At 38.1% G+C, this 27,489-nt stretch overlaps 1 protein-coding gene across 1 annotated transcript; it reads left to right on the top strand.

The window, feature by feature from the left end:
- LOC120536687 lies at positions 1 to 26,840 on the top strand. The gene is made up of 8 exons (XM_039765130.1): positions 1 to 57; positions 7,124 to 7,468; positions 10,153 to 10,449; positions 14,289 to 14,570; positions 18,722 to 18,841; positions 21,435 to 21,548; positions 24,978 to 25,023; positions 25,135 to 26,840. The coding sequence occupies exons 1-6, from the start codon at positions 6 to 8 to the stop codon at positions 21,509 to 21,511; spliced, it is 1,173 nt and encodes a 390-aa protein (XP_039621064.1). The 5' UTR covers positions 1 to 5; the 3' UTR covers positions 21,512 to 21,548; positions 24,978 to 25,023; positions 25,135 to 26,840.
- Positions 26,841 to 27,489: the final 649 nt, after the last annotated feature.

The raw sequence follows: 27,489 nt of genomic DNA, 5'->3' as shown, positions 1-27,489 counted from the left end.
ACGAAATGATCCGGAATAATTGCGGCATGGCGCTTTTCTTACTGGTCATCCTCTTCGGTAAGTATTTTGTTTCATGTATTCAAAATCGAGTAAGAATTTGCAAGATTCGCACTTAGTGCTTTGAGCAGCTGCGGTTGTACAGATTGTGAAGTGAGGAGAGACGCAAGCCTTTTCGGGCTGCTTTGATGGAGGAGAACATTAAACACTTGTGGGCTATTCCAAGATAAGAAAGAAAGTTTATTTAGAAGTCATCTGTGTGGGCGGGTAGCGGTTTCCAATCTTTTGGGAGGTTTGTTACAAAGAATTCAGATGCTGCACTAATCGCTCGATTATGCAGGTTGATGTTAAGGTGTTCAGATGTGGATGCTGTGAGTCCTATTAGAGGGGAGTCATTTAGAAAAAGTAAAAGAAGAACGAATGAATGAATGAATTTGGTTAAGGCTTGTTTTTAAAAATGGATCCTTTTGTTGGGTTGTGGGAAATCTCTCTAATTCGCTCTCTGATCACTAAGTACGCGCTGTATCTTCACGGGGACATTGGCTTACAGCCGAGTAACGCCTTGCCCGTGGGCTGGAAAATGTTGTGGCTGCGCATACAATGGCATTGATACTTTATTGTCTGAAAACATGTGGACAGTTATAGTGCCATGTTGTCGTTATTTTTACTGTTTATAAATATAACAAAAATATTGTTTTTATTTCAGAATGAAATCTGAACGATTTCTTCTACCACACAACTGGCTACAACTGCACTCAAATCAAAGTGCCAGAGTGGCTCTGCAGAGCGATTCCATTGGGGAACAATTTTTGGTTCTCAAAGACCCTTCCACATGAAGGTTCCAGAAAGAAGTTTTATTTATTTAGATCTGTAGCAGGCTCCATACAGTTAATAACCAGAAAGAGATGGTAACAGATTTGTGAAATACCAGTGAGTCCTGATTTTAAAAGGACTCTCACTGCATATGGTAACACAGGCTAAGTTCGGGTTTTCTTAATCTGTTGGTGTCCTGCTAGGTATAGGCGCAATCTGGCACACACATGCAGGACAGCACCTGTCACCCCTCTTCTTTAGATATTTGCTCTAGCACTACTCCATGTTTTTGATATCAGTTTCTATTAAGGGGGGCCGCCCTTTAAAACAGCGGTACATCAGGTAAGCTGGTTTGAGTTTTCTAATAAATGAACTGAAGCTGTGTATTCAAACACATTGTCTCATGTTCCCATAGACTGGTGATGTTCTGCATGTTTGTGTGACTTTCAAGTAAAAATATGTACTTGTGACAAAACTCTAGAGACAACATTTTGAATATTTTTCCACATTTTTTATGAAATGTCACTTATATGCATGCCCATACTATTACAGTACAGGTGATACAGTAAAGAAAACTGTGAGGTTTGTTTTATAGGTGTGTGAAAATCACAATTTAAAGTCATGTGTTCATACTCCCTTCTTCTTCTGGTGCCATTTCCACTTGTAGTTTGCCAAATCGTATGCATTCTTGTGATGGAGAAAGGAGTGCTTAGCTTTACTGCCTCATAGTCCCGGGGACTTGGGATCATTCTGTAAGGCAGGGGTCTCTCTAACCTTTTGACTCCCAAGAGCTACTTTTACAAAATGAAAATAACCAAGAGCACCTCATATTTTCTAACGTTTATTCTCATAGCTTATTAAAAACCAAACAAACTGAATAAGATTGTTTTGCCTGAACATTTACAAAATGATGGTATCCACAACTCACAGTTTGTATTAAACATTATTAAACATTTGTATTAGTTGACCTGCAAGTGCATTTTGTACGTCTGTATACATTTTCTAGTGTATCTCACACTATTGAATTAAAACATGAGTGCTGTCAAAACAAATCAATGCAATTCCAAATCCACAGATATGACTTGTTCATTTGTCATTTTGTCACATGTCACTGTTTCACTTTATCCACAGGTCCAGTTGCATGTGTGATGTGTTGTTTAGTTAGTCAGATAAATCAACAACAGAGGCAGGTGTCTGGTGGAGTGGAGCCACTCAAGTTCACTCTTCAGGAGTCATTTCAATGTTCGTCTGTCAGTCGTGTTCTGACCTTTGAATTCATGATATTCATGTCAGACTCACAGAGGTATGGTGACCGAAACAAAGTGGACATTTTTAGAGCTGCTTGGTGAAGATTCTTCTAGTTATCTGGCTCTACTAAGCTTCAGAAATACTGTTGAGACTTTAGCTGCACATTATTTTGAAGGTTTACTAATATATAAAATACAATGTCTGTCTGCTTTTACTTAACGGATTTAGATCAAGTTTTTTTTCTATAATTTGCTTGAACATTCCAGATGATTTTGCAACTTCTCTCATGTGTATCACGGTTCACTTGCGGTACTGATTTATTTGCACAAATCCAAGAAACAAGCAGTGGGTGGAGGCAAGGGGCCTTCCTCACTCACTCTTAGCTAGCGAACAAGAAAACAATTGAATTCAACTTTGTTTGATATTTTAAATAAAGTGTTACTTGGGTCTTCATGAGTTTGAGTCCGGATATTCTCTTAAGTGTATGCCACACTGAAAAGATAGATTACAATTCAGATTGTGGATTATGATATGATTTTTTGAAAATATCGCCCACCCCTAATTTGACTAATCAGGTTTTCAAATTAATGTAGGATTCATTAACCCTTTGGCGTGCTACTTGGATAGGGGTTGTGAGCTACCGGTAGCTTGCGAGCGACATGTTGAAGACCCCTGCTCTAATGTGTATTAGTAAACCATTTTTTGCTTCTCCAGTAATCAACCATCAGTATTACTCCATATTATGTATTAGCAGTCATTATGGAAATCGTTATTTTTCATGTCTCATGCATTTTTAAGTTAATTTATTCTGAATTGGTCAGATATCAGATTCTGCACAGCACACCCCTAAGGTCTGTATTGTTTTGCAATTGTTTGTATGTTTGGGCTATGTAGCAATTCATTTAATTAATTACTACTTTATGGGTTGTGTCATTGCTTGTCCCATGTTTCACATCTGTGTCATTTGTTGCAAAGCATGTGGTCTTCTACACTGAGTGTTGATCTTCGAAAAATCGCCAAAGCATTTTTTTGTAGCGAATATGCTGTGACCTCGTTCGCTGCATAGTTCCCTGGAAATTTACTGTATGGCCAGCTTAGAGAATTTTTTTTTCGCAGCACCCCATGATGCTTTGTGAGGCTGGTGTGACATCATAATGTTGTAACAGCTATGTTGAATGGAGATTAACTGGTGGGCTGGGTATGTGCAGAACTTTCACACATGCATACTGTAAGTGTACTTCATGTTTCACTTTATGATAGTCCTAATCTGCTTTGAACATGTGCAAACAATTTACTTCATATACACATTTGCGGGATGTCACTACTAAGTTGGACTTGCACTTTTCATGCATTTATAAAAATAAATACATAAATTAAAAGAAAGACAAACTTGCAGTATTTTCATTTGAGGGGTACTTTACCTAACCATAATGAGAATTATATGAAAATGCTGTGTTGTTCTGCACAGATTGATTGTATGTTGTATTTTTACTGTATTTAAGCATGTCCTCACTATGTAGCACAGATCAGGTAGTGATTGAGACAGCCACCCTGAGTATATAACAGACTCTGTGGGTGCTCCAGTACACATTGAAGTGCATACATTAGCTGTCGGTAATTTGGAGATCAAACAGGGATGTGCCAGTATGGAGTAGCGCAAACCAATCTTGAATCCTGTCTGCTGCTGTCCCAGCCCACTCTTTGACTGCACACCACGTCCATATGAGGGAATGGCCTAATGCATGTGCAGTTAGCCACCTGCCACAATGACGAGTCAAAATAAACTTTAAGGGAGCCCCCCCTCCCCTGATAGAGTCAGAAAACAAATGAGACCCTGTCAAATAATAATAATAACAAAATATCCATCCATCCTGTTCTGCTTATCCGAGATCGGGTCACTGGGGCAGCAGCTTGAGCAGAGATGCCCAGACTTCCCTCTCCCCAGCCACTTCAACTAGCTCTTCTGGCGGAATCCCAAGGTGTTCGCAGGCCAGCTGAGAGACAGTCCCTTCTGCGTATCCTGGGTCTTCCCCAGGGTCTCCTCCCGGTTAGACGTGCCCAGAACACCTCACCAGGGAGGCGTCCAGGAAGCATCCTGATCAGATACTCGAGCCACCTCATCTGACTCCTCTCGATGTGGAGGAGCAGTGGCTCTACTCTGAGCTTCTCACCATATTTTTAAGGGTAATAATATTTACTGCTAAATATATACAGTCTTAGAAAATAGCTTGCTGAAAATTAGCATAAGTTATGTATGGCAACGTACAAATGAAACGATCGCTCTATCATTCTGATGTGTCTTCATCTCTGATGTCACTTTCAATATTGTTGATCTATCAGTCCTTCAGATGGACCGTTATGTTGAAATCACACGGGGAATTCCAGGACATGTGACACTACACACAAGTGATTGGCCAACTATCCTGGTGATTGATGGCTCTGCTCAATAGCTTTGATCCTATGGCATCGGCACAGTTTTCTCTTCCTTTTTATTATTAAATTGTAAAGTAAACTGACTGAAACAGGTGCATTAAAGTTTTAAATTATTGGTACGATACAGGAAGAAAGTATAAGAGAGGATGCTTTCCATTGTGAATGGAACCCGGGCACAGACAGGCAGACATGTTGTTTTCCACCACCACACGTTTATTTACAAATATATTTACAATGTTCAAAGTGCACACACAAACCCCCAAAGTCCTGGCCACACACTATGCCTTTCTTCGGGCCGCCTCCACTCTTTCTTGTCCTGCTTTGTCCTACTTCCACCTGACTCCAGCCTCGAATGAAGGGAGACTGCCCCTTTAATCTTTGCCCAGATATGCTCCAAGTGCTCCCTGGCAATCACCCGCCGACACGCCCCCGTGTGGCAGAAGTGCCGGCTCTACTCCCGGAAGCATTCCGGGTGTCCTTGCTTCTCTTCCCCCCAGCACTTCCGCCACACCAGGAAGTGCTGAGGTCCAGGGTTCACAAGGCATTGGGGCACCCCCTGGCGGTGACCACAGGCTCCTACAGGGCTGGGCTTCCAAGCCCTCAACCCGTGGCCCCCAAAGCAACCAGGGAGGTGGCCCCCACATGATCCAAGGTGGGCTCACACCCTCTTCTGGTCTCTCAAGGCGTCCCACCTGGGTCGTCGCCCCTGGCATCCCTGACACCATGTAAATTCCTACTATAGTTAAATTGTCTTAACGGTTCCGTAAATTCATTTGTAAATCAGCTCGTTTATAATTCATCCTGATTTGTTTGAGCAAAATTTTAAAACTGCATATAAGAAGTCTGTATTTTCAAACATTGACCTTTTTTTAACTCCAGGACATGGGTTACAAGATCAGCCTTGAATGCATTTCCTCCTTCGCGTTTGCAGATATACTCCAACCTTTACATTCTATATTACTCAGATCTATTTTCAACTTAAGTACCTTTTGGCTTTGACCCTTTGCTTGTTTTTTGACAATGAGTTTTGATTTACGGTTTGTCTTAATCACCAGGTTAATTCAATCTCTCGGCGTACACCTTCATTTTGTTTTGATTCAGTCTGTTCTTCCAATCTGCATCAAAAAAAAAAAACAACATATTTTCAATAGCATAACACTTGGGATATCTCACCCACTTGTGCAGATGAGGTTAAAACCCAAGTAATATTTGGTTGCTAAACAAGATTACCACTTGGTCCCAGGTTAGAAGTGGGCATAGTTTGCCCTCTTTATGGAGATAATTTCCCTGAAATCCATCAGATTGCAGCTCACACATTCCCTGAGTGCCAGCTGTGGGAGAGCATTGAGTCTGACCAATATACTTGTCTGTTTAAGAGGCAGAGAAGATTCATGGGTGCATCAGAGTTGCCTCCCAGATTTACTGTTTGAGTTTTGCCTCACCGACCAGATTGCTCCCTAATTGTAATTTGCATGTTTAGTACAAGTCACCATGGGTTTACCTTCAAGCAACTCTGTTTCCTCCAACATCCCAGGCAATTGGCAACTCTAAATTGATTCCATGTCAGTAGATTTGTAATGGACTGGGGGACCCTGTCCAGTGTAAGAGTTTGTATTCTACGCAATGTTCTTTGCAAGCAGTACACATCTAAACTGGATAAGTGGGCTATAAAATGGATGGATGGAAGCAAAAGTAAAAAAATTACAATTGTTTTTGAAACTGCATGAGTTGCTGCCTGCTGGATTATATCTTTGAAATGCTTTGAAATCACTTGACCTTTTTTTTTTTTTCCTGTTAGGCACCTCCAGGCTCACCAATACAAGAAACCCTCAAAATATGATCTACCTTTTTGTCTTCACTTGAATTCTAGTTATGCCAGACATGGAGCTTTTTGAGGTTCCTCCCTATATTTAGCCCTCCAGACTTGGAGAAATCCCTAATTTTTAGGACCATAATTTTGTGCAGGAAATTGATCAGAAAGAATTGAGGTTACGCAGGCCTCATCAACTGACCCCAGTAGTTCACGAATAGGATACAAGGAGTCAAAGGTACTCCTTTCCACAAAACTTGGGGGGAAAAAATGTGGATTGTAGAATGTCGTTTGATTCTATTTTGAGGTTGAATGAGTTTATAGTTTTTATATTTGATTCTTTATCGGTGGTCCTACCACCCTAAGAGCCACTCCCAGAAGGTTAAAAATGTCAAATGTCAAACATAAGCATGTGGGGTATTGTCCTAGACCATTCCAGGGTCAGTTATTACAAATATGTTTTTATTTTTGTGTTTTGATCCTTTACTAGGGATCTGGCCCTCTATGGACCTCCATCGGAGGGCGAAAAATTACAAATTTCTATTACAATCTACAATATTTAGAGTTTAAACATTAAATCGAAGTACATATTTTAATTTTTCAAACATCTGACACAAATATTCTTGTTTATTACAACCTCAAGAAGTAAATTATTATGTGACTTATGAAGAGCCCAAATTCAAGTAAAGTGTTTTTGATATCTGAAGCTAAGGTTGACTTTTATGAGTATACATCTCATGAATGCTTAAACACCAAAATGTGAGTTCTTGGGAGGTTCATTATGAAATGTCATTATTATTTATTTTTTATTTTATTTTTCAGTCAATTTTCAGGAAATAAAAACTTCAACTTCACATTCTGAAAAGACAGCCTTCCTCAACTCTGACATGATACTACAGTGTCATTTTAAATTGAAGAGCCCAGGGCATGGCCTGAAATATGTCACTATATCCTGGACAAAAGGTGAATCAAAAGTGGCAGAGTTCATTTATGAGGAATTAAGAAAAGGAACCAGCCATGCAATGATGTTTAAAAGTGAACTACAAAGAGGGAATGCCTCCCTAAGTCTCAGGAATGTCACCATTGAAGACGAAGGAGAATACAAATGTCTGGTAGATGAAGCAGGTGAAGACCCCTTAACTGTCAGTGTCCGGGTTAATGTTATAGGTAAGCAAACTTTCCTACTTATTATCCCACCTTGGAAGCTGAAAATAATTATCTTCTTTGCTCATTTATTTACATCGGCAATTTAAATATGGTTAAACAAGGCAACAAGTGCATTTAGTAACATGTCTGAAAGCAGAATAGATTATGTTGACATTCATAAAAATCACCAAGGAGGACACCAATCCTCTTTCACTCAATGAAATGATGGGATCTCTGAGTGCCAAAATCTTTAAGGGGGATCTTGCACAATCAAACTATTAGGTGTCCATGCGCTGAACTGAATTATTAATATTTAGCTCAAATCTCTACTGGGGAGCTCGATTCATTAAGTCACCCAGGGGCTTGTGAGGTTCTTAATCCGCCCTTGAGTTCAGACCTTTTCATTTTATCCTTTACTTCACATGGACACTCACAGTGCACATAGAAGTAACTTTTTCATTTCATGTGTCTGCTACTTGTTATAATCAAGCCAGGGTTCATTTATTTTTTTTGCTTTTCATTGATTTCCATCCTTTGTTATAATATTATTCTGGTAAGTTAATATTTTTCTTATGTACTGTATTTCTTAAGTATTTTTGGTTAGTTTTGTTATAAAGAAATTATGTATTTTCTATGTGTATATTTTAGTTCTTCCATATTCCTTGTATTATGTGGGTGGATCCCAAGCTGTGGGTCCACCTTTACAGATACCTCATCATTAGAGGATGTCCTCCAGTATTTATGTTCAGGTAGGAATTACAAGTCTTTGTGTTCCATTCAAATCATTGCTTTTTCAACAGTATTGTGCTATTTATGTTCCCTGGTTTTTCTGGCTTTTTTATTTTTGTTGTGGACCTGGAAATATCTTAAGGATTGCTTTTTTGTGTCATGTTTGATCTGGATTGCCTTTGACTCTTTTTTGCCCTTTAAAGTCTTTTTTTTTTTGTATCACTCCTTGGTGAATAAAATCTTAATTAAAAGAAAAACAGATTCCTTGTGGGATTTGTTTCTGCTCCAGCCAGAGTGCCACAATTTTACCCCGGTGAGATTTTTAAAGAGTTTGAGACTATTTATTCTATTTTTTAATGTTAATGCTTATCTCCATTTTGAGGCCTAGCCTGGTCCTTAAGCCTCTCATTTTCCTGGGTAAGGCCTTCCTTTGGTGAAATCTGTTCTGTTGGCTTTTTGGAGGCCTCACCCTTTCGCTGCTTTGTGGAGTGAGAAATTTGTGACACGTCTTCACTTTGTTTGCAAGACTGTAAACATTTATTTTCTCAATCCACTTAAGTCTTTGCCGGCTCAAATGATCATTTATAGTTGACCACTACACACTACAATGTTAACTGATATTTAGGGATGATTCTGATTACTTGCTTATCATACAATTGCTACAAGTGTACAGTAATAAGGTTTGAAATGTAATTACCATGTATAGGCGGTCCCAGGGTTGAGGACGTCCGACACGCGGACAACCTGTGGTTACGAATGGACTGCCTTAATTCCATAAATCATCTTATAATAAATTCTAACTTGACAAACTGTGATAAATCCTGCCTCACAAACGAATGTTCTCCTTTTCTGCATCTTTGACAGCAGCTGCTTCCGCTTTGAGGGAGCAGGTTACGTGGTCTGATTGGTCAAGGTAGCTGTCTTATACAATTAAAATTTGAGTAATTACATTTTTTTTTAATTGAGTAATTAAAATTTGAGTTCAGCTGATTCAGAGCAGCACTTTCATTGCTTTTTGTTTCTTTATATGACAAATAATGGCAAAGTAGTGGAGAAAATTGCAATCGACCTTTTCTATGAAAATGATAATATGTTAAGTTTATTTCTTTTTAGCCTTCATTTCAGATTACAGGCGTCACTGACACATCATTTTCTGCTCTTTCGTTTCCATCATGAACTATCGCATAGTTATTCAAGCAATCCAGATTGATCGACTTTGAATGCTCTGGTGACATCGAGAGTCATTATGTCTGATCACAGTCTCATTTTTCTATTACAGTACCCTTAAACGATGTTAGAGGAGCAAGATCCTAATACAGAGAGGTTCACCCAAGTTTACTGTACGGTTACTGAGGGCCGCAGCTGCTATAAGGCCATTTATGAATAGTAAATGAAAAGTTCTGTACAAACCCCCCTTGTTGCCTACTTCAATAATTTGACTCACATAGTAAACCCCTTCTCTCTAGCAGCAGAATCAAACCCTAACTCTGTAGCACCAGGTCCATTCTCTCCAACAACAAGTCCATCATTTTCTGCATCATCTAATTAATAAAGTTATAATGTTAACTCATAAATGAGTGCTAACCTTTAATCATTAACTGTTTTCCTTTCATTTCTATCTAAACTGTTTTAAGAACTGTTTCTGTAATGTTTTTAGTACTTTTATTATTACTTATTATTTTATTATTACTATATTATTATGTACAGTTCTGTATGTTATGTTTAAATTTTTTTTTCTATTTGTGCTTCTTAAGTGTTTTATATGTACAGTAAAGTAAAATAAATGCTAGACTGAGGTGAACATTTCACTATGTGATTAAGCAGGTTGCACTAGATGAAATTATTTGATACTAAATATTTTACTATTATTGCCTTATATTTTTAAATCTCTGTTGTGCTGTGGGCCAATTCACTGAGAAGAACACGAAATAAAACTTCATCGAGTTCTGAGATCTCACTACACTTTCCTTTTGCAGCTCATCCTGTGGTATTCGTAAAACCAAGTCCGATTATGGCAGGTTACTTAAATAACCTGGAGTGTCACATAAAACGCTTCTATCCTGGAACTATCTCTGTAGTGTGGATGAAAAACTCCAACCCACTTCCTGGTCAAGGGCCTCTACAGCTGAAAGAAAATGGAGACCAAACTTTCGACACAGTTAGCCGTTACCCCAACTCTTCTACCTTTGAAGATTTTAGTGCCAACATATCATGCCTGGTGAAGCATGAGGCTCAGGAAGAATGGAAGAAAGACGTTCCAATCGAAATGTGCCGTAAGTGGTAGCTGAGTAAATGGGATTTATTCATTTATTTTTTAGGGAGTATTGCATAATATTACGTGTGTTATTAAGGCTTATACTGTCTACCATAGGAGTGGTACATTAGTCAGCATTGATATCTTCTACGTTGTAATTCCAGAAGACTTAGTTTGGGTCCTTCTGTGGTCACTGTTTGCATAGTGTTTCTTCTCCTTACAGGTATTGCAGGTTTCAACACACACGCCAAAGGCACACATGTTAATCTGAATGGTAGGTAACTTGAAAGTGCCATGGCATAAGTGATTGTTGGTGTGCCAAGTGATAGGCTGGTATCCCATCCAGAACTGCTTCCAATTTAGGATCTGGCTCTCCTCAGCCTTAAAGAGGGTTTAAATGAATGTAAATGAATGGATACTTAATGTAAAAGTAAACTTCAATCTCTCCATTCATTTCCCTGTATACTTTTTATAGTATATGGCCAAAAAGAGCTGGGGCCTCATGTATAAACAGTACATATGCACACAAATGTTCCATATGGCCGTTTCGACTCACTCTTTGAGATGTATAAAAGCTAAACTTGGTGTAAAGCCACACATATTTTAATGGCAGCCTTGCACCATGCTTATGCATGTTTCTGCTCAGTTTTGCAATTAATTAGCAGAATATAAAAACAGGTAATCATGCCGCATTTATTTTTTAACCAATTCATTTAATTTGTGGTTAATATCACATAGTATAGCTATTACATTTCTTATTTCATTGGCCACAACTCTAACAACATCCACTATATATCCACTTTTTGTGATTCCAGATCAACATCTGTCAGCGCACAGTCAGATGGTCACTGAGAGGTTTCTGAGGCAGAAGTGTGTGTGCAGGCAGTGCCCGAAGATGTGCTGGGCATAGCAGCACCATCACTGCCTGGTGTCAGCAATGGGGTCAGGTTTTATAATATTGTCTAAAACAGAAACAGACTTGCTTTTCACATCAACTTTGATACCTGACTACTTCTTATTTATTTTGGGCACTGAAACTTGAACTTGAACTTTCGAGTGTCTCTGCCACGATGATGGATGTATTACCCCATCAGCTTCCCTTTTTTTTTTTTGCTTTTACCACTCCTTAAGACAACAAATAGTACTTTTTTTCATTTTTTGAAATTCTTCTTTTGTCCATGTGCTTTTGCCATTTTCTTTTATGAAATGTTGAACAGAAAGGCACTATTTATATTGATTTGCATATTTAAATATTCAAAATTCTGTGTGGAGTCGGGGTGGGGCTGCATACATGTGCACGTGTGTTAAATTTCATGTTCATTGGGATTTATAAAGGGGAACTGCGTGGAACTTGGCATACACACACTTTTATGCATCTGGATTTTTTTGTGCGTGCGCACATTTCCAGGTTTGTTTGTATGCCATGTTTCAGTGTGAATTCTATGCATGGCATTATACATGAGGCCCCTGTAATCTATCCTGGCATCAATAGGGACACAGCAAGAAATTAATTGTTGCTCTAGTACAATACATTTTCTCAACAGGATATAGTGCCCAGCTGTATTACGGTGGTAGATGACTTTGAATGGAATGTAAAAAATCAAATATCTATAAGCATATTTATGGAATTGGGGCAAAGATTATAGGTGATTATAGATAATAATTCATCAATAATTCACCTTGATAAAAGGACAAATGTCTTTGTGTGTGCATCTATATATTTGTGTGTCCATCCATTTGCTATGTCTTTGTTATATGCCATTTAGTATGGGATTCAAAAAAGCAGGGCTAATGTTTGTGAGGTGCTTTCTGTTGGAATGAAAATGCAATGATTTTTATTACTACATGCAATTCAAAATACATTCTGATAGGTGATGCACTGCAGACGTCCATGCTGAATACGCCGAAGTCTACATTGATTAGATTTCAACCTGTCTTAAATGGGTAGCACAACTACTTCTAATAATAATCCTCAAATGGAAGTAGCATAGGAGAAGCAGCAAAATTAAACTAAATGATTAATATGGTAACAGGGCTGCAACTCCAGGACTACAATTCTAGGTTTTAAATGCACTGCTTTAGGCTGATTTAACTAAAAATATAAGCATCTCTCAAATGGGCTTACATTAAACGTGTTAAAGTTTGATTGATTACACTCTTTACATTCACTCCTGACATGCTAAAACGTCTGTGATGTAAAATATTTGATTGAACGTCTAGGCGGCCTACAACAAGTTTTGAAATGATGTGGAGCTAATCCCTTGTTTTTACATATTTCTGTCTGCGTACTTGTACTACTGTAGCAAACTAAAACCCAGCTAAGGTATCTTAGGAACGCACCCAGCCTTGGCCCAACTCACACACACTCCCTCACAGACACAAAAAAGCAACCAATAATAAAACAGAAATAGAAGACTGTATTAAACAATAATAGATGAAATATAACTATACAAACTACAAAGATCCCACACCAGTTCCTTTTACGGCGATATACAAAAAACATGAATTCAACAGTAATAAACCACTAACAAAAACCACACATGATGAAGTCCATGAAAAATGGCAACTGATGGAATTAAATGATGGAGGTAGATAGTCCAGAGATCAGCATGCTGTATGTGAATGTAAAGACAGTCCTACCGATATTTCCTGAAGGTGACGAATGATGGGATCAGGAGCTCTCCTTTCTTCGATGATCGACACAGAATCCAAATCAGTCCTCACGAAGCAGGCAGACACCATACAGTCCATATACACGCATAGGAGATAATCCAGGAGAAAACAAGAATCCACAGGTAGCAAATGGGAAGGCAAACAGGCAGGCAACTCAAGACACAAAACAACAAACAAAAGACTTCCCTTTTTTCTCTATAGAACTGCCCTCCTTTTATATCTCACGCCAGCCTCCTTGTCCCCAGCAGCCCCTGCACCCTCAGCAGACGATCAATCAGAGCCACTGCAGGGACTGCTGGGACTTGAAGTTTCATTATAGCGCCACTATACTACCATTAGAAGAATGTATGATTTATTGGGTTAAGTTGACACAATTGGTAACAATATCTGCTTTTTAAAGTAAAAATGGACCGATGGAATGTACTACCTGTCAGGAACTGTCCAGAACTTTCCATTAATGACAAAGGTTTATTACTGAGAAAGGTGGCAGACACAGGGCTTTATTGTAGAAAGACATAGCAGGGTTATACTTCGAAAAGCAAAAACTGGCAACCAAAATAAGAGAGCCAAACAAAACTTGTGATCCCTAAAAAGGCACTAAATAGGTCAAAAATAAAGTCTAAAGAGAACATACTAGAAAAAAAAAATTCTCTACCCATTGAGCATTTACTTAGTTTATCACAAAGTGATAAGTACGCTGATAGAACAGTTTCCATGAACCAGACTGACCATTATGTACTTTGTCCATTTCAACTGAGAAAAAGCAGCTTGTATGGTAGCTACCAGTAGGAAGTAACCAGAAATGCTCAAAATCTGATTAACTCTGTGCCTGATCTTAAGAAACATTCAGTCCAAAACAGATGTGAGTTAACCTACATGGCCTTAAAGTTATCGAGGATAAAGACATCCACATGTACAGACAGACACATATGAGCTGATTTCCAAAACAGTTGGAAAAAATGGAACAATTATGGATAATATTTTGACCTTGTTTAGGATTTCAGTGCTTTGGCCTTGGGGCTGTCCTTGCTAAGGCTGAAGTCATAAGATTGAAATATTATAACGCAATCCTGACTGTACAACTAAGATTTAAGTAACAGATAAAAGAAAATGGGTGAAGTCTGATCACACGAGTGAGGGTGCGTTACGTGATCTCACACCTCTGAATGTTTTCTCTTCTCACAGAGCCATACTTGACTGTTTCACCCAAAACTCTCACAAGTTACGGGAAACAGAAGGTCACCTGTAAACTGGAGGGCTGCCCCTTCAGCAATTTTACTTTCAGTCTGGAGAACAATGAGGGAATAATAAAGGAAATTCCATGCAGAAAAGAGCCAGAATGTTCTACAAACGTAACCTTCATGATGGATATCACAAAGGAGGAGGAGTTGAAGGAGTTTTTCTGTAAGGCAAAGTTTGTAGGAGATGACAAGGTGATCACGGAACCCATCTTGATTAAACCTGAAGGTAAGACCCTCGTCTACTGTATCTATTGTCCAGAACATGCCTAAATACATAAACTGTAACAAATTCTGCATACTCAGTTAACTTTCGGGTTCTCTAAATTAAAATCGTTTCGCATGGAAGCCACCAACCCTACAATATAGGTTAGTAATCCAGGACATATGTAGGTTAAGAATTTTACTGTACTCTGTACATTCCTCACAGAGTCTACAGCATCATAAAATAACAAATTTAAAAATGTGTTTCATGTCTTTGCATATTTATCAAAATGACATACAATAGCGATGGACCAATCAGAATCATCAATCTACTGTACTTATCTCAAGCTTTATGTTCTGTGTTGCTGCTGTAGCACCTTGGGGATCAATGCAGTCCTATCTCTGTGTTTAATTTAGGGTTGCGGCACAAGCAGATATCCCAGACTGGAGGTGTGCAAGGCTCTTTACAGTATACGTCACAACATATTACAGTATACATCATAACATAATGAGAAAAGAAAAATAATAACAAATACGCTTTATGAATTGGAATAATGAACTTTGAGTACAATGGACATCAGCCGAAACATTTTGCTTCATAAACATTGTATATATATGAGCAATTTTGTGTATATATCATTGAGTAGAAGGATTCTTTCACCTGATTGGTCGGCCCAGCACTGAATCAGCTGTAGAATTGTTAAAAAGGGGAGGCGGCTAGTAGGCCGAGAACTCCAGGACTCTGACTGTGCCTGGCTTGTCTGATGTCATTTCTACAATCTGGCAGTGGTTCTACAATTAGCTGATAGGCAGATCTTGTTGTTTTTCATTTATGTTCTTTAGTTTCTACTTGGTTTTTGACGTATTTGAATGAACGTATATCCTTACATGTGACAGTTCTGTATTTAGTGAGTGGTATCATTTATTCTTGCACTCTGCCTTAACAGTCATTGCAGTGCTCTGTGACTGAACATGGTGAGGAGTGTTGTGCAAGAACAAAGTAGTTTGTACTGTGGTGTTGTATTTCTGAGGTGGCCATGATAGTTTGGCTTTCAAGCTCTGTGAAGAGGACCACCTGTGTTCTGTTTTGTGTGTTGCATTTATCCAATTTTTTGACACCTACACCCAAACTACCTGGGAGGCGGTCTCTCTCTCTGAATTGCCTTTCCAAAGATTTCCTCCATTTTTTTCCTTACAATGAGTTTTTTTTTCTTGTCTTCTTAGAGAGTCAAGGTAGGAGGGCTGTCAAAAAAGAGGACTTGTTGAAGCCCACTGAGGCAATTTCTTGTGGACTATACAAGAAATAAATTGTTGTTATATTTACAGGCGGGTCTCAGGTTACTATGGTGGTCTCAATTTATGACAGTTTCGCAGATATGAACAAGTACATTTTCACTGAGCAACTTTCAGTGTTTAGTTTTGAAAGAAACTGATTTGTTTTGACACAGATGAATATGTAGGTAGCAGCCATCAATAATAGTGAGGAATTGTAGTGCCTCTTACAGACTTTGTCACCATTTGCTTGGCTCCACCTTTGTGTGCATTTGTCACTGAATTAGGCGTTAGGGTAAGGGATGAGGCCATTATTGGCAAGTTGTGGCACGCTTAATTCCAAAAATAAAAAAACATTTAAAGAATCATACACCCTCTACTTTGAAGCCGATTAAAACACTCTAAATCCCCACTAAAACTGTCCTAAAATTTAAATTATACATTTTTAATATCCTTATAAAATTCCATCACTTTTTTCAGTAAAAAACAATGCTTAAAATAGAGGGTTTAAAAAAATGACGCCCCTACTGGTCAAATTTAAAACTGCTTAAAACCTGAAAAAAACAAGGAATAAAATTTAGGGTTGACAGCTGAGAAGTGGAGCTTCTGGGAGGTGTGACACTCCATGAGCCATCAACAAATACAGCACATCTCTGCTGATCAATAGGTCAATCGTCATTATGCCTTTTTCAATGGTATAAAGTACTGTGTCATTATCAAAAAGTGTGGAATGTTTAAGTGTAATGTCAACATACTGTACATACCCATGGTTCATTTTAGATGAAACCGTTTCTGTCTTGTGATTTCAACTACAGTAAGATTATTTCACTATTTTCTTATCAAGTTTGAGGCTTATCTTCTATATAATAATTAATAACCCATGCATTTTTGCTAATATTTCAACTGAGAAGTATTTTTAGTGCAAGTTCCAACTTACTTACAAAATCAGGTTCAAAAGTCAGCAGGAGTGAAACACGTTTCTAACCTAGGGGCTGTCTGTATACAGTACATGCAGTATATACAAAACAAGAAAATGACTTGTTAACCTTAGCATGCCCGAACATCTTCCTTACTGTTAGGGTGAAAAGGAGGACTAAAAGAAAAGCCTGAAAAGCAACAAATACTCACCTAGACCCCTGACACCTGACTAGTCATGGCTCTTCTTGCTTTTCCTCTTTCACATTCTCTGGTCACATTTGTGGATCGTGGACCATCACATACCGGCCTCCTTTTGAGGGCTCCTGCCTCCTCAATTGCGCCATTGCACACTGTCTCTCAGTTCCTTAGAGCTGCACACCTCCACTTTAATCTCCACTTCAGTGCTTCATCTTCCTCAGGCCCTTCCTTTCTTCTTGTTTTTTTTCCTTTTTCCACATGACCATCGTCGTCTAATTCTTCCACGTGAAGCCTGAAAACCAAGAGGACTGATTGAGATCATTTATGTTCGGTAGAATGCCTAGTGGGAGCGGGGTGGTCTCTTGGACTTTGAACCCCCGCAGATGCTGTTTTTCTTTTTTCTCCATCCCTCTGGAGACCCTCTTGTTTGTTTGTTTTTTGTCATTCTTTATTCTTTGTTAATTAGTATTGCCTAATTCTTTATATTTTTCTTTTTTCTTTCTTCATTTTGTAAAGTCATTTGAGCTACATCATTGTATGAAAACATCTAACACATTCACTACACTTTTGGCACGCAGACTTATTGTGATAAACTGGAAGATCTCCTCTTTTAAGTCAGTGGGAAACCAATGTGTTATACTATTTGAAGTTGGAAAAAATCAAATACTCAGTTAGAGGATCCGTACAGACTTTTTTCAAAACATGGCAGGATCTAATGAGTAATACATATTTTAAAAGAAGCTCATAAAGCACAGAGAATTTATTAATTTAGGTATGTTTACAAGCCTTAAATTTCACACCGTTTGCCTTGCTCTCTCTCTCAGGGGTGGGGATCGATTTATTCTTAACTCAATTTTCCTTTTTGTAAAAACTTAATTGATTTGTATGGATTGTAATAAAATTAATAAAAAAAAAACATAAACACTAACACATAAACGTCTACATGTGGAAGTGAGTCTCTTTGGCCCAGAAGTAAAAGGCTACAGCATGAAGCTGAAAGAAAGCGACTCTGTCGCCAAAGTGAAACTGCCAAGGAAAACTCGCTTTGCCGCTAATACACAAGCGACGCGAGCACATCGGCAAAATGAAACCACCGACTCTGCATTTCAGTTTTTTTTCTGACAGTTTCAATAGTTTCTAGGCACCTCTGAGTGGTAAAACAGACAAACCTAGCTCTTGCATATTCACATTCTAGTAGAATCTGTTCTCTTTTGCTGCCATCCATAAGTTATCTAACCCTGCCATTCTGCCACTGTGTCTCCTTTTAAAGATCACTGTATTAGTGTCCCCCAAGTCTATTTCACCTTCATGGTGCCATTTGCAAGCTGAACCTATTTGGATTCTTACAAGCTTACTTTTCTAATTTAGTCGGATGTTCTCCAGGTCCACGTCACACTCTCAGTTTTGCTTTTTTTAATCATCAGCAAATTTTAAACACATTCTGACAGCAGGCTGGCCTGTCTTCATACCTCTCATTCCCCAAATCTAAATAGAGATCTTATATTACAAGTCAATAAATCAATAATTTAAAAAAATGTGATTATCAATTATAAAGTGTGAATGCACAGTCATCACAATGACCAGGAGATGATGCCAACTGAGTATAACCTGAACAGATGCCAGGGTGAAGGTTACAGGTAAGAGTGAGCACATCATAGTTCAGAGATTATTGGGATATCAAAGCCCAAAGTTTCTACCACTTTCTGCTTTCAAATGACTTACTATGCAATGGTTTTTATTCTTTTAAATAATGAAGGACATTTTCAATGTTATTTGCTTTATCTGCAGGATTAACTGTGGAAAAAGTGATGCCAGTAATAGAGGTGGTGGTGCCTGCAGTGCTGGTGCTGGTGCTGGTGGCAGCAGTCATACTAGGAAGAGGGAAACTCTGGAAAGTTTGCAAAAATTGTAAGTACTGCTTTTATCAGATTAGGGCAAATGTTATTTATTGCACGTTTCTAACGGTAGTCAGTCTCTCTATATTATTATAAACTTAATTGTCTTCACTGTTCACATCACCATATTTTCTTAGTAGGTCAGAACTTGGACATAACTCTCAAACACTGTCCAACTCTTTGTGAAGTGTGCTTTTTCAATGAGAGAGTTCCAAACCTGACAACTCTGGATACTCTTACCCAGTCAAAATGTATTCTGTATTAGGAAGAGTACTGTAAAATATACAAAAAATGGTAAAGAGAACAAGTAAATACAATACTAAAGGTAGAACAAACTGACCAAAATAAATAAGGCAGTACCACACTAGGCCTTCTTGTACCTCTCCAGCCTGACTGCTCGACTACAGCTGTCCTTTCCACATACACAGGAAATCCCTGAAATTTATCAGTCCCTTCTTTCCTTTTCTGTCTTTCTTTGCCAAATCCAAAGTGAGTGTGAAACTGTGGACAACACGGAATTAATATGCAGGTGCCAAAGAGAAGAAGGAAAACCAAATTGCCATTTAGGAGGACAAGAAGCATAGACCATATTTTGTAGTTTTGGAAGACAGACACGAGCATTGTGATTTCACAACTTGTCATAGACTTCTTGGATTTGGTGGTGCCAAGATATTATGGACTTACTTTTATACCAAGAAGGGATTCCCAGTTTTTCTTTTAAAAGCTATCCCTTAGCACTGGACCAAAGAATATAGATTGAGGAGGTTACCCGAATCAAGGGCTCACTGGCAAGAGAAAGAGAGACTGAAGCCATTAAGGTGACAGAGAGGGTTAGTAGGTGAGGAATAAAAGGCTTTTTGTGGTGTGTAAAAGGTGCAACAGCTCACAGATATAGTATAGTTTTTGATCTTCATCGGTTTATTTGGTCCCTTATCTCTCCCTTATTTTCTCACACAGATTTTTCAAGGAGATACCACAGCATCACCAGTTCCTTCTTCATTCATCTCAATTAGTTTATTGTAACTGTTGTGAGAAGGAGTCACAAACTATTTCAAAATGGGGAATAAGGTCTCCAAAATGCCTATAATGCAGGCTATGACATTAACTGGCCAGCCTGGAAGAGCCTCACTCCAATCCAGCTAATCCTTTAACTTCTACCTGCTGGCTTTGGAAAAAGTAGACCCCGGAAATGGTAGCTTACTAAAGAAGTCCTAATATACAGTATATCAGAATACTTCATAAAAAAGAGAAAATTGCAAAATTCTAGCTTGCAGAATCAATTCAAACTGAGAACTCTTCATAAATGAATCCTTATTAAAAAAAAGAGGAAAAAAGGAGCTGCCTGAAAAGCAATCCTAAGCGACCAAGTCCCAATAAATAATCCAATATCGAAATTCCAAAGACAGAGGAGGAAACGTTAGAAATCAGAAAGGAAACACAGTATTTCCAGAAACAACTCCTAACAAACTCAATGCAGAGATCTTCTCTGATTCTCTACATACAGGTGGAATCCCGTTTTAACAAAATTCATGGAACCATAAAAATATTTCATCATAATGTAAATTTCATTATAATAAATGTGGGTAAAATATAATAGATAGATAGATAATTTATTAATCTCAAGGGGAAATTCACATAATCCAGCAGCAGTATACTGATACAAAAAAAAAAAAAAACAATATTAAATAGTAATAAAATGAAAAAAAAAAAAAAATATATATATATATATATAATAAATATGTATACTATTGTGACTGGGGTCACCGGTGATTGCCATCTGTAACGGCAGAGACGCAAGTACAACTCCGTAGCTTTTCAGCTGCATCAGGTTAACAACAAACCAAGGCCAAGGTAATTGGTGGTCCCCTGCAGGATCAGGCTTACCACATAACGTGCTTGTCACATGATTTTTAGATCATTTACCACTGGGCTTTGACCTGCTCTTCTTTGCACTCCCCTGGTCTGCCACAGCAGTGATTCTGAGCCGCTGGTGTTCTTCTAACCTGAAGATGGCCTTCAAAAAGTATTCATTGTTCCGAAAATTTTATTACTCAGGTATTCGCTATAACGGGATTTGACCTGTAACTAGAGGGAGGTCTCGGGAGTGGTGATGTCAGGGTGGTCCTGCCTCTTGGGGTACCACCCACAGAACACAAGGAATGAACTCTCAACATTTAACGGGACAATATACAAGTAATAAATAAACAAATCTAATAGAAGTAATATCTAAACATGAAAATTAATAATTTCAGAATTGACAAAAATAACAAATATATACAAGTAGGGGGGAAAAAAACCCTTGGTGTAATTAAGCAATTTGCATGAAAGGGTGATTCATTTTGTTAATACTAACTTTTTTTGCAAAAGCTAATATCATAGGTGAGAAATTTCCAGTAGGCCTGGGTGGGTGTATGCTATCAAGTCCAGTGGGACCACACCTATAGTCCATACATGTGCAGTTACCCAGTCATACATGCTAATTGCCATGTGCACTTCTGCAAATTACACCTTCATACGTTTGTTTTTTTTGGTCCCCTGTCTTCACATTACAGAAAATTGGTCACACTTAAATATATTTCTTTTTTCTCTCTTAAACTACCACACAGATCTGAGAAACAAAGACAGCTTATCTGAGATTCAAAATGGTGATCCTATTGAACTTCAAAATCTTAAGCAAGCATAAGCATGGAGAGTTAAAGTGGAAAGAACAAATGAAACAGGTAAGGTCACCTGATGATACTGTTTATGTAGGCCAAAGTTGGGCTGCTTACTCTTCCTGACCTTATTTTTTCCTCTTTGGTTAATTATTACATTTCTTTTCCGTGTTTTCTAGTCCTCTATAACAATCTAGTACTGACTTCTGACAGTTTGGGATGCCTGAATTCTAAGTTTTATCTTAACCTTTAAACTGCCACATACTTTGGGGTTAATGCACCCCTGGACATCAAATACTTTTTTGCTGCACTTTTTAAGTAAATGTCACAATTCACAAAGAAAATGTGAAACTTTAATGGAACACATTTTTTTTCATACAAAGAGCATCACAATTACTGCAACACTGTAGATGCACACATCTAATAACTACTTAAAATATGAGTCTTTATAACTTCAACTTTAGTCACATGATACTGTAAAAATGGTATTAAAATAGATTTGATGCTCACTACTGATATACAGTATATGAATACTGTACATTCGATTATCCGTTTATTCGTTATTTTATTTTATATATAGATAGATAGATAGATACTTTATTAATCCCAAGGGGAAATTCACATAATCCAGCAGCAGTATACTGATACAAAGAAACACTTTTAAATTAAATAGTAATAAAAATGAAAAGAATTAAAATAAAATTAATGTTTGCATTTACTCCCCCGGGTGGAATTGAAGAGTCACATAGTGTGGGGGAGGAACGATCTCCTCAGTCTGTCAGTGGAGCAGGACGGTGACAAAAGTCTGTCACTGAAGCTACTCCTCTGCCTGGAGATGATCCTGTTCAGTGGATGCAGTGGATTCTTCATGATTGACAGGAGTTTGCTTAATGCCCGTCGCTCTGCCACAGATGTTAAACTGTCCAACTTTAATCCTACAATAGAGCCTGCCTTCTTAACAAGTTTGTCCAGGCGTGAGGCGTCTTTCATCTTTATGCTGCCACCCCAGCACACCACGGCGTAGAAGAGGGCACTCGCCACAACCGTCTGGTAGAACATCTGCAGCATCTTACTGCAGATGTTGAAGGATGCCAACCTTCTCAGAAAGTATAGTCTGCTCTGAGCTTTCTTACATAGAGCAGCAGTATTGGCAGTCCAGTCCAATTTGTCATCCAGCTGCACTCCCAGATATTTATAGGTCTGCACCCTCTCCACACAGTCACCTCTGATGATCACAGGGTCCATGAGGGGCCTGGGCCTCCTAAAATCCACCACCAGCTCCTTGGTCTTGCTGGTGTTAAGGTGTAAGTGGTTTGAGTCTATGTATATGTTTATTCAATAATCCAGTTATTCGTTATTTTTGAATGTGACTTAGCATTAACAAAAGTCACAAATAACACTGTGATAACAAACTCTTTGATGAATTGACTAGACAATTTTAAATACTTAAACATTCGAGCCAGCTAACCAAGTCTACAAATGCACCTGAATGTTATAACATATGTACATTTTCTTATTTGTTTAATATGTCAAATGTGTTTCTGAAAAATGAATGTTTTGCTTTTGTTCAGTATAACCATTATTTATGTCAGATGTGATGATGGGAAGTGACGTTTTAAGTTTCTTTTAATCATTTTATCAACTGAAGTAGATGAGGGAATGTAGGTGACGATGGATCAGATAAACTAGACTTTAAAGAGACATGGATTTTGCATTTTCTTTTTCACTTGCATTCCATTTTCATAATAAAATAATAATAATTATTTACATTTATAGCACACTTTTGTAACTACTGAAAGCACCTTACATAAAGACTGGGGAGCCACTTCAACCACTACTAATGTGTAGCATCTACCTGGATGATGCGATGACAGCCATTGTTGCACAAGTACACCACACATTACCTATTAGGTGGTGAAGGTGTGTGAGTTAGTTAGCCAATAAGAGATGGGGGATAATTGAATCACCAAACTGTGATGGTCAGTTTTGCCAGGACATTGGGGTACAATCTATTCCTTTTCAAAGATAACCAGGGATCTTTTATTACCACAGAGAGTTAGGACCTTGGCTTTATATCTCATCTGAAGGATGGCACCATTTGTTCACCATAGCGTCCCTGACAGGGGCATTGGGGTCCACGCACCAGACCAGAGGGTAAGCGCCCCTGATGGCTTCATTTGCATCTCTTTCCTGCAGGAAGCTTTATCCAAATGGTTTCCCATCCAAATAATGGCCTGGCCAAAACATGCTTAGCTTTGGGTAGAAGACCTCTTCTGAAGTGCAAGTGGTATGGCTGCTGACATAATACACTATTAACAAAATACCAGCTGCGGCTGTTGTAACTAAAACTAACCATTGCAAGTGGATACTTGTAACCACAAATTCCATGACTACCTCACTACCAATCTTTTTGACTCCCTTTTAAACATTTAAAATTTGTAATAATATAAAAAATCTCATCTAACAAAGTACAAGACTATAAGACTAAGGTGACAGACATTACTTCTCTACCAAAATTTTCCCTTTAAGAATTATGCAGTGTCAGAATGTTGCTTTCTCTAGACATCTCCAAAACCCAAATTCATCCAACAGGCTACCAGATAGTGAAGCATAATTCATCACTCCAGAGAACAAGTTTGCGCTGCTCCAGAGTCCAATGACAACATGGTTTACACCACTTCAGGTGACACTTGGCATTGCACATCTTGGCCATAGGCTTGTGTGCAGCTGCTCGGCCGTGGTAACCCAATTCATGAAGCACCCAATGCACAGTTCTTGTGCTGAAGTTGCTCCATGAGGCAGTTTGGAACTCTGTTGTGAGTGATACCACAGAGAGCTGGCCATGTTTTTGTGCTTCAGCCCCACTCTGAGAGTTTATGTGGTCTCCCATTTTATAGATGACCTGTTGTTTTCTCCAAGACGTGTCCATTTCACTATAATGAAACTTACAGTTGACCAGATCAGATCTAGCAGAGCAAAAATTTTTAACAATGATTTGGGCAAAGGTGGCATCCTATGACAGTGCCATGTTTAAACTCACTGATCTCACTGAGTAGGACCTAATGTATGGGAATGTTTGGAGACTCCATAGCTATGTGCTTCATTTTCTGCATCTGTCAACAATGGAACACCTGAACTCAATCATTTAAAGGGACGACCACATATTTATGGCCATATGTAGCATATTTTGAAGAGTGTTTTAGAAAAATGCATTTTTGGTAGCTGATAACACCTTTTCACTGTGGATGGATGCACACAACAATGCATTTTCAAATTTACCCGTGGTAGTAAATCTTATCAAATTGAGTAATTTTTCTCTTACTGGTACGGACAGCTGTTGGCCTTATTTTACCATTACATAATCTGTTATTGGACACTGCATTTACAGCTAGTTAAATTAGTTTTGCAAAAAGTTGCCATCTAGTCAATCAGTATTAACCATTTTTATGTCTAGATTTCAATCTTCATCTTAAAACAAATCCTTTAATATTTCAGAATCAGACGTTTTATTGATGACCTGATTCACTGAACTTCACTTCAGGTAACGTTTGCTGTTTCTGCTGACAAACTGAATTCATGTTTCTTTCTCTAGTTGGACATAACCCACTTTATGGAATGAAATGGTGAAGGATATATTTTATTGATTTTCTAGAGACTGCTGGACCCCCAGCTTTAATACTACTGATGATGTGATGGTGCCCACCTTTGAGCTGCTTTACTTGAGGCCAGTTTACACAGCTTGGTGTACTTGCTACTCATCTTCAAAAAACTGTATTGTGATATTCAAGGTGATCATCCAAAAATATGTTATATGAAGACTGCTGCAACTTTTGTTGTTCAGAAGGAAATATTATGTATATTTATTGATTGTTTTCATCAGAGTTTACCTTCTGTATTTAAATGCGGGTAATATTTGAGGATGCAAAATCCAAAATCTGTTTCTCTTATAATGAAGGAATTGTAGCTCTATATGGGGTGAAGGTGGGTGTAAAGTGTTAAATAATTTTTTGCTCAGGTTAAGCTTTCTGCACTATATACGTTTACTTCAGGTTGGGTTGGAACAGGTGGGTGCTTAGTTGTTCAACTTCTTTTAATTGAATGTAAAGCCTTAACTCCTCTGCTGCCATCATCAACATTGCTACCAAAAGAAAAAAATGATTTCTATTTAAAACACATATAGTACTTGTTAGTTTAAAATGCCTTCCTACCACTGCAATTTGCACATATTCTACAGAGAGTGGTCCATAAATTGATAGATTCCAATCAAACTGGATTTTGTTAAAATTCTTCAGGATTAGCACAACATCAGTTACCTTCTTTATAGAATAGATGCAGTATTGACAAAACCTTGTCATGTTGCCTTCTTTCCACATGATGTAAAGAAGACCTTTGCTTGCGTAAATTGTGGATTTCTTTAGCAGGTCTCGGAGGAAATGAGGTTTGGAGGGCGATTTATTGACATGGCTCAGACTCTTTACACTTCTCTCACTGCCACCTTACTCACAAACTGAAATATTCCCAACCTATCGATTTAGATACAGTAAAGGTACCAGTCAAGGATGTCCTCTTTCCCCCCTACCTTTTACTTTGCCTCTGGAGCCTCTTACTATTGCTTTCCACAAATGTGACCTGATCTCCCCTATCATTATTTAAAACATTAACTATATGATTCCTCTGTATCTAGATGACGTTCTGCTTTCTTTAGACAATGCCCTTTCTGATCTTCCACATGTTCTTAATCTCTTTAATTCTTATGAGTCATTAGCCAGGTACAAAATAAACTGGTCCAGATCTGCTCTTCTTCTAAATTACCTCTGTCCATAGCCCACTTTTCTTCCATTTATAATGATAGCAACTTCTTTCAATAGCTTGGTTTAAAATATTGCCATTTACCAGAGAGTTCTGAGGGGTGTGAAGGACACTCTCGAATTTCAGACCCAGTGTCCCTCTGTCTGTTCATTCCAACACATGGTGTTCATCCTTTTGTTTTGTCATTGTCCTGCTTCTTCTAATACCCTTCCTCCCGTTTAATTTTGGACAGAGAATTCTATGCTCCTTTTCCATTTTCTTTGAAACTCCAAAAAAACCTTCTATTAAATATTGAACACTTATCTGAGATATGTATGATACAGGGGTGTTCCTTTCATATTTTCTGGTAGAGATTTATCACTGTGTAGTGAACCGCGACTTCTAGGAGAGTGTGAAAGTTACCACCAGATTTGCGTATCAATGAAGCTGCTACACTTTTAAATTGAGGGAGGGATAGAATCAGGCCAACACCTAAGCCCTACAGTATTTCCACCCTGACACCCGAATATTAACAACACAACAGAAAAAATTTCCAAATAAATTAAATATCATCAGCAACAAATATATATATATATATATATATATATATATATATATATATATATATATATATATATATATATATATAATATATATATATATATATATTCCTTATTTACTATAATTACAATTAATTCATTCATTACAAACATGACAAAGAAAGGTGATGACAAGAACAAAACGAACACCACGAACAACCCCAAACCCCAGAAATGACGATATTCACTGCCCTAGAAATAGTGTTTACGTTAGGTGGTAAAGGTGGATTCTGCAATGTGAACAACAGTTAACAGATGGAAAGATGTCACCGAATACTTCCTTTTAGTAAACTGACTTTTAGTAAACTGAGTTGTTCTACTTTTAGTAGAACATGGATAGAGAGCACAGTCCTACCACCAGAGTCAGGAAGATGAATGGTCTTCTGAGGTGCACCTCTTCACAAAGAGCTTTGGTGGACTGGATTTGGAAAAAAAACAACCCACCTCCATCCCTAAATCTGGTGGCCATGCACAATCCTTCTCCACTGCGAATGTCCAGTTGATAAAAGGGTTTAGGTGCTGCTGAAGATGAAGTCAGTCGAAACATGAAAAATTCCCGCCACATCCTTCTCTTCTGGTTTTATGTATACTGTGCCCACAAACCCCAAATTACAAATCTC

The sequence above is a fragment of the Polypterus senegalus genome, chromosome 10 (genome assembly GCF_016835505.1).
Source record: "Polypterus senegalus isolate Bchr_013 chromosome 10, ASM1683550v1, whole genome shotgun sequence".
NCBI classification, from domain to species: Eukaryota; Metazoa; Chordata; class Cladistia; order Polypteriformes; family Polypteridae; genus Polypterus; species Polypterus senegalus.
Note: the sequence above shows the minus strand (reverse complement) of the source record. Positions and strands in the feature narration are given on the sequence as shown.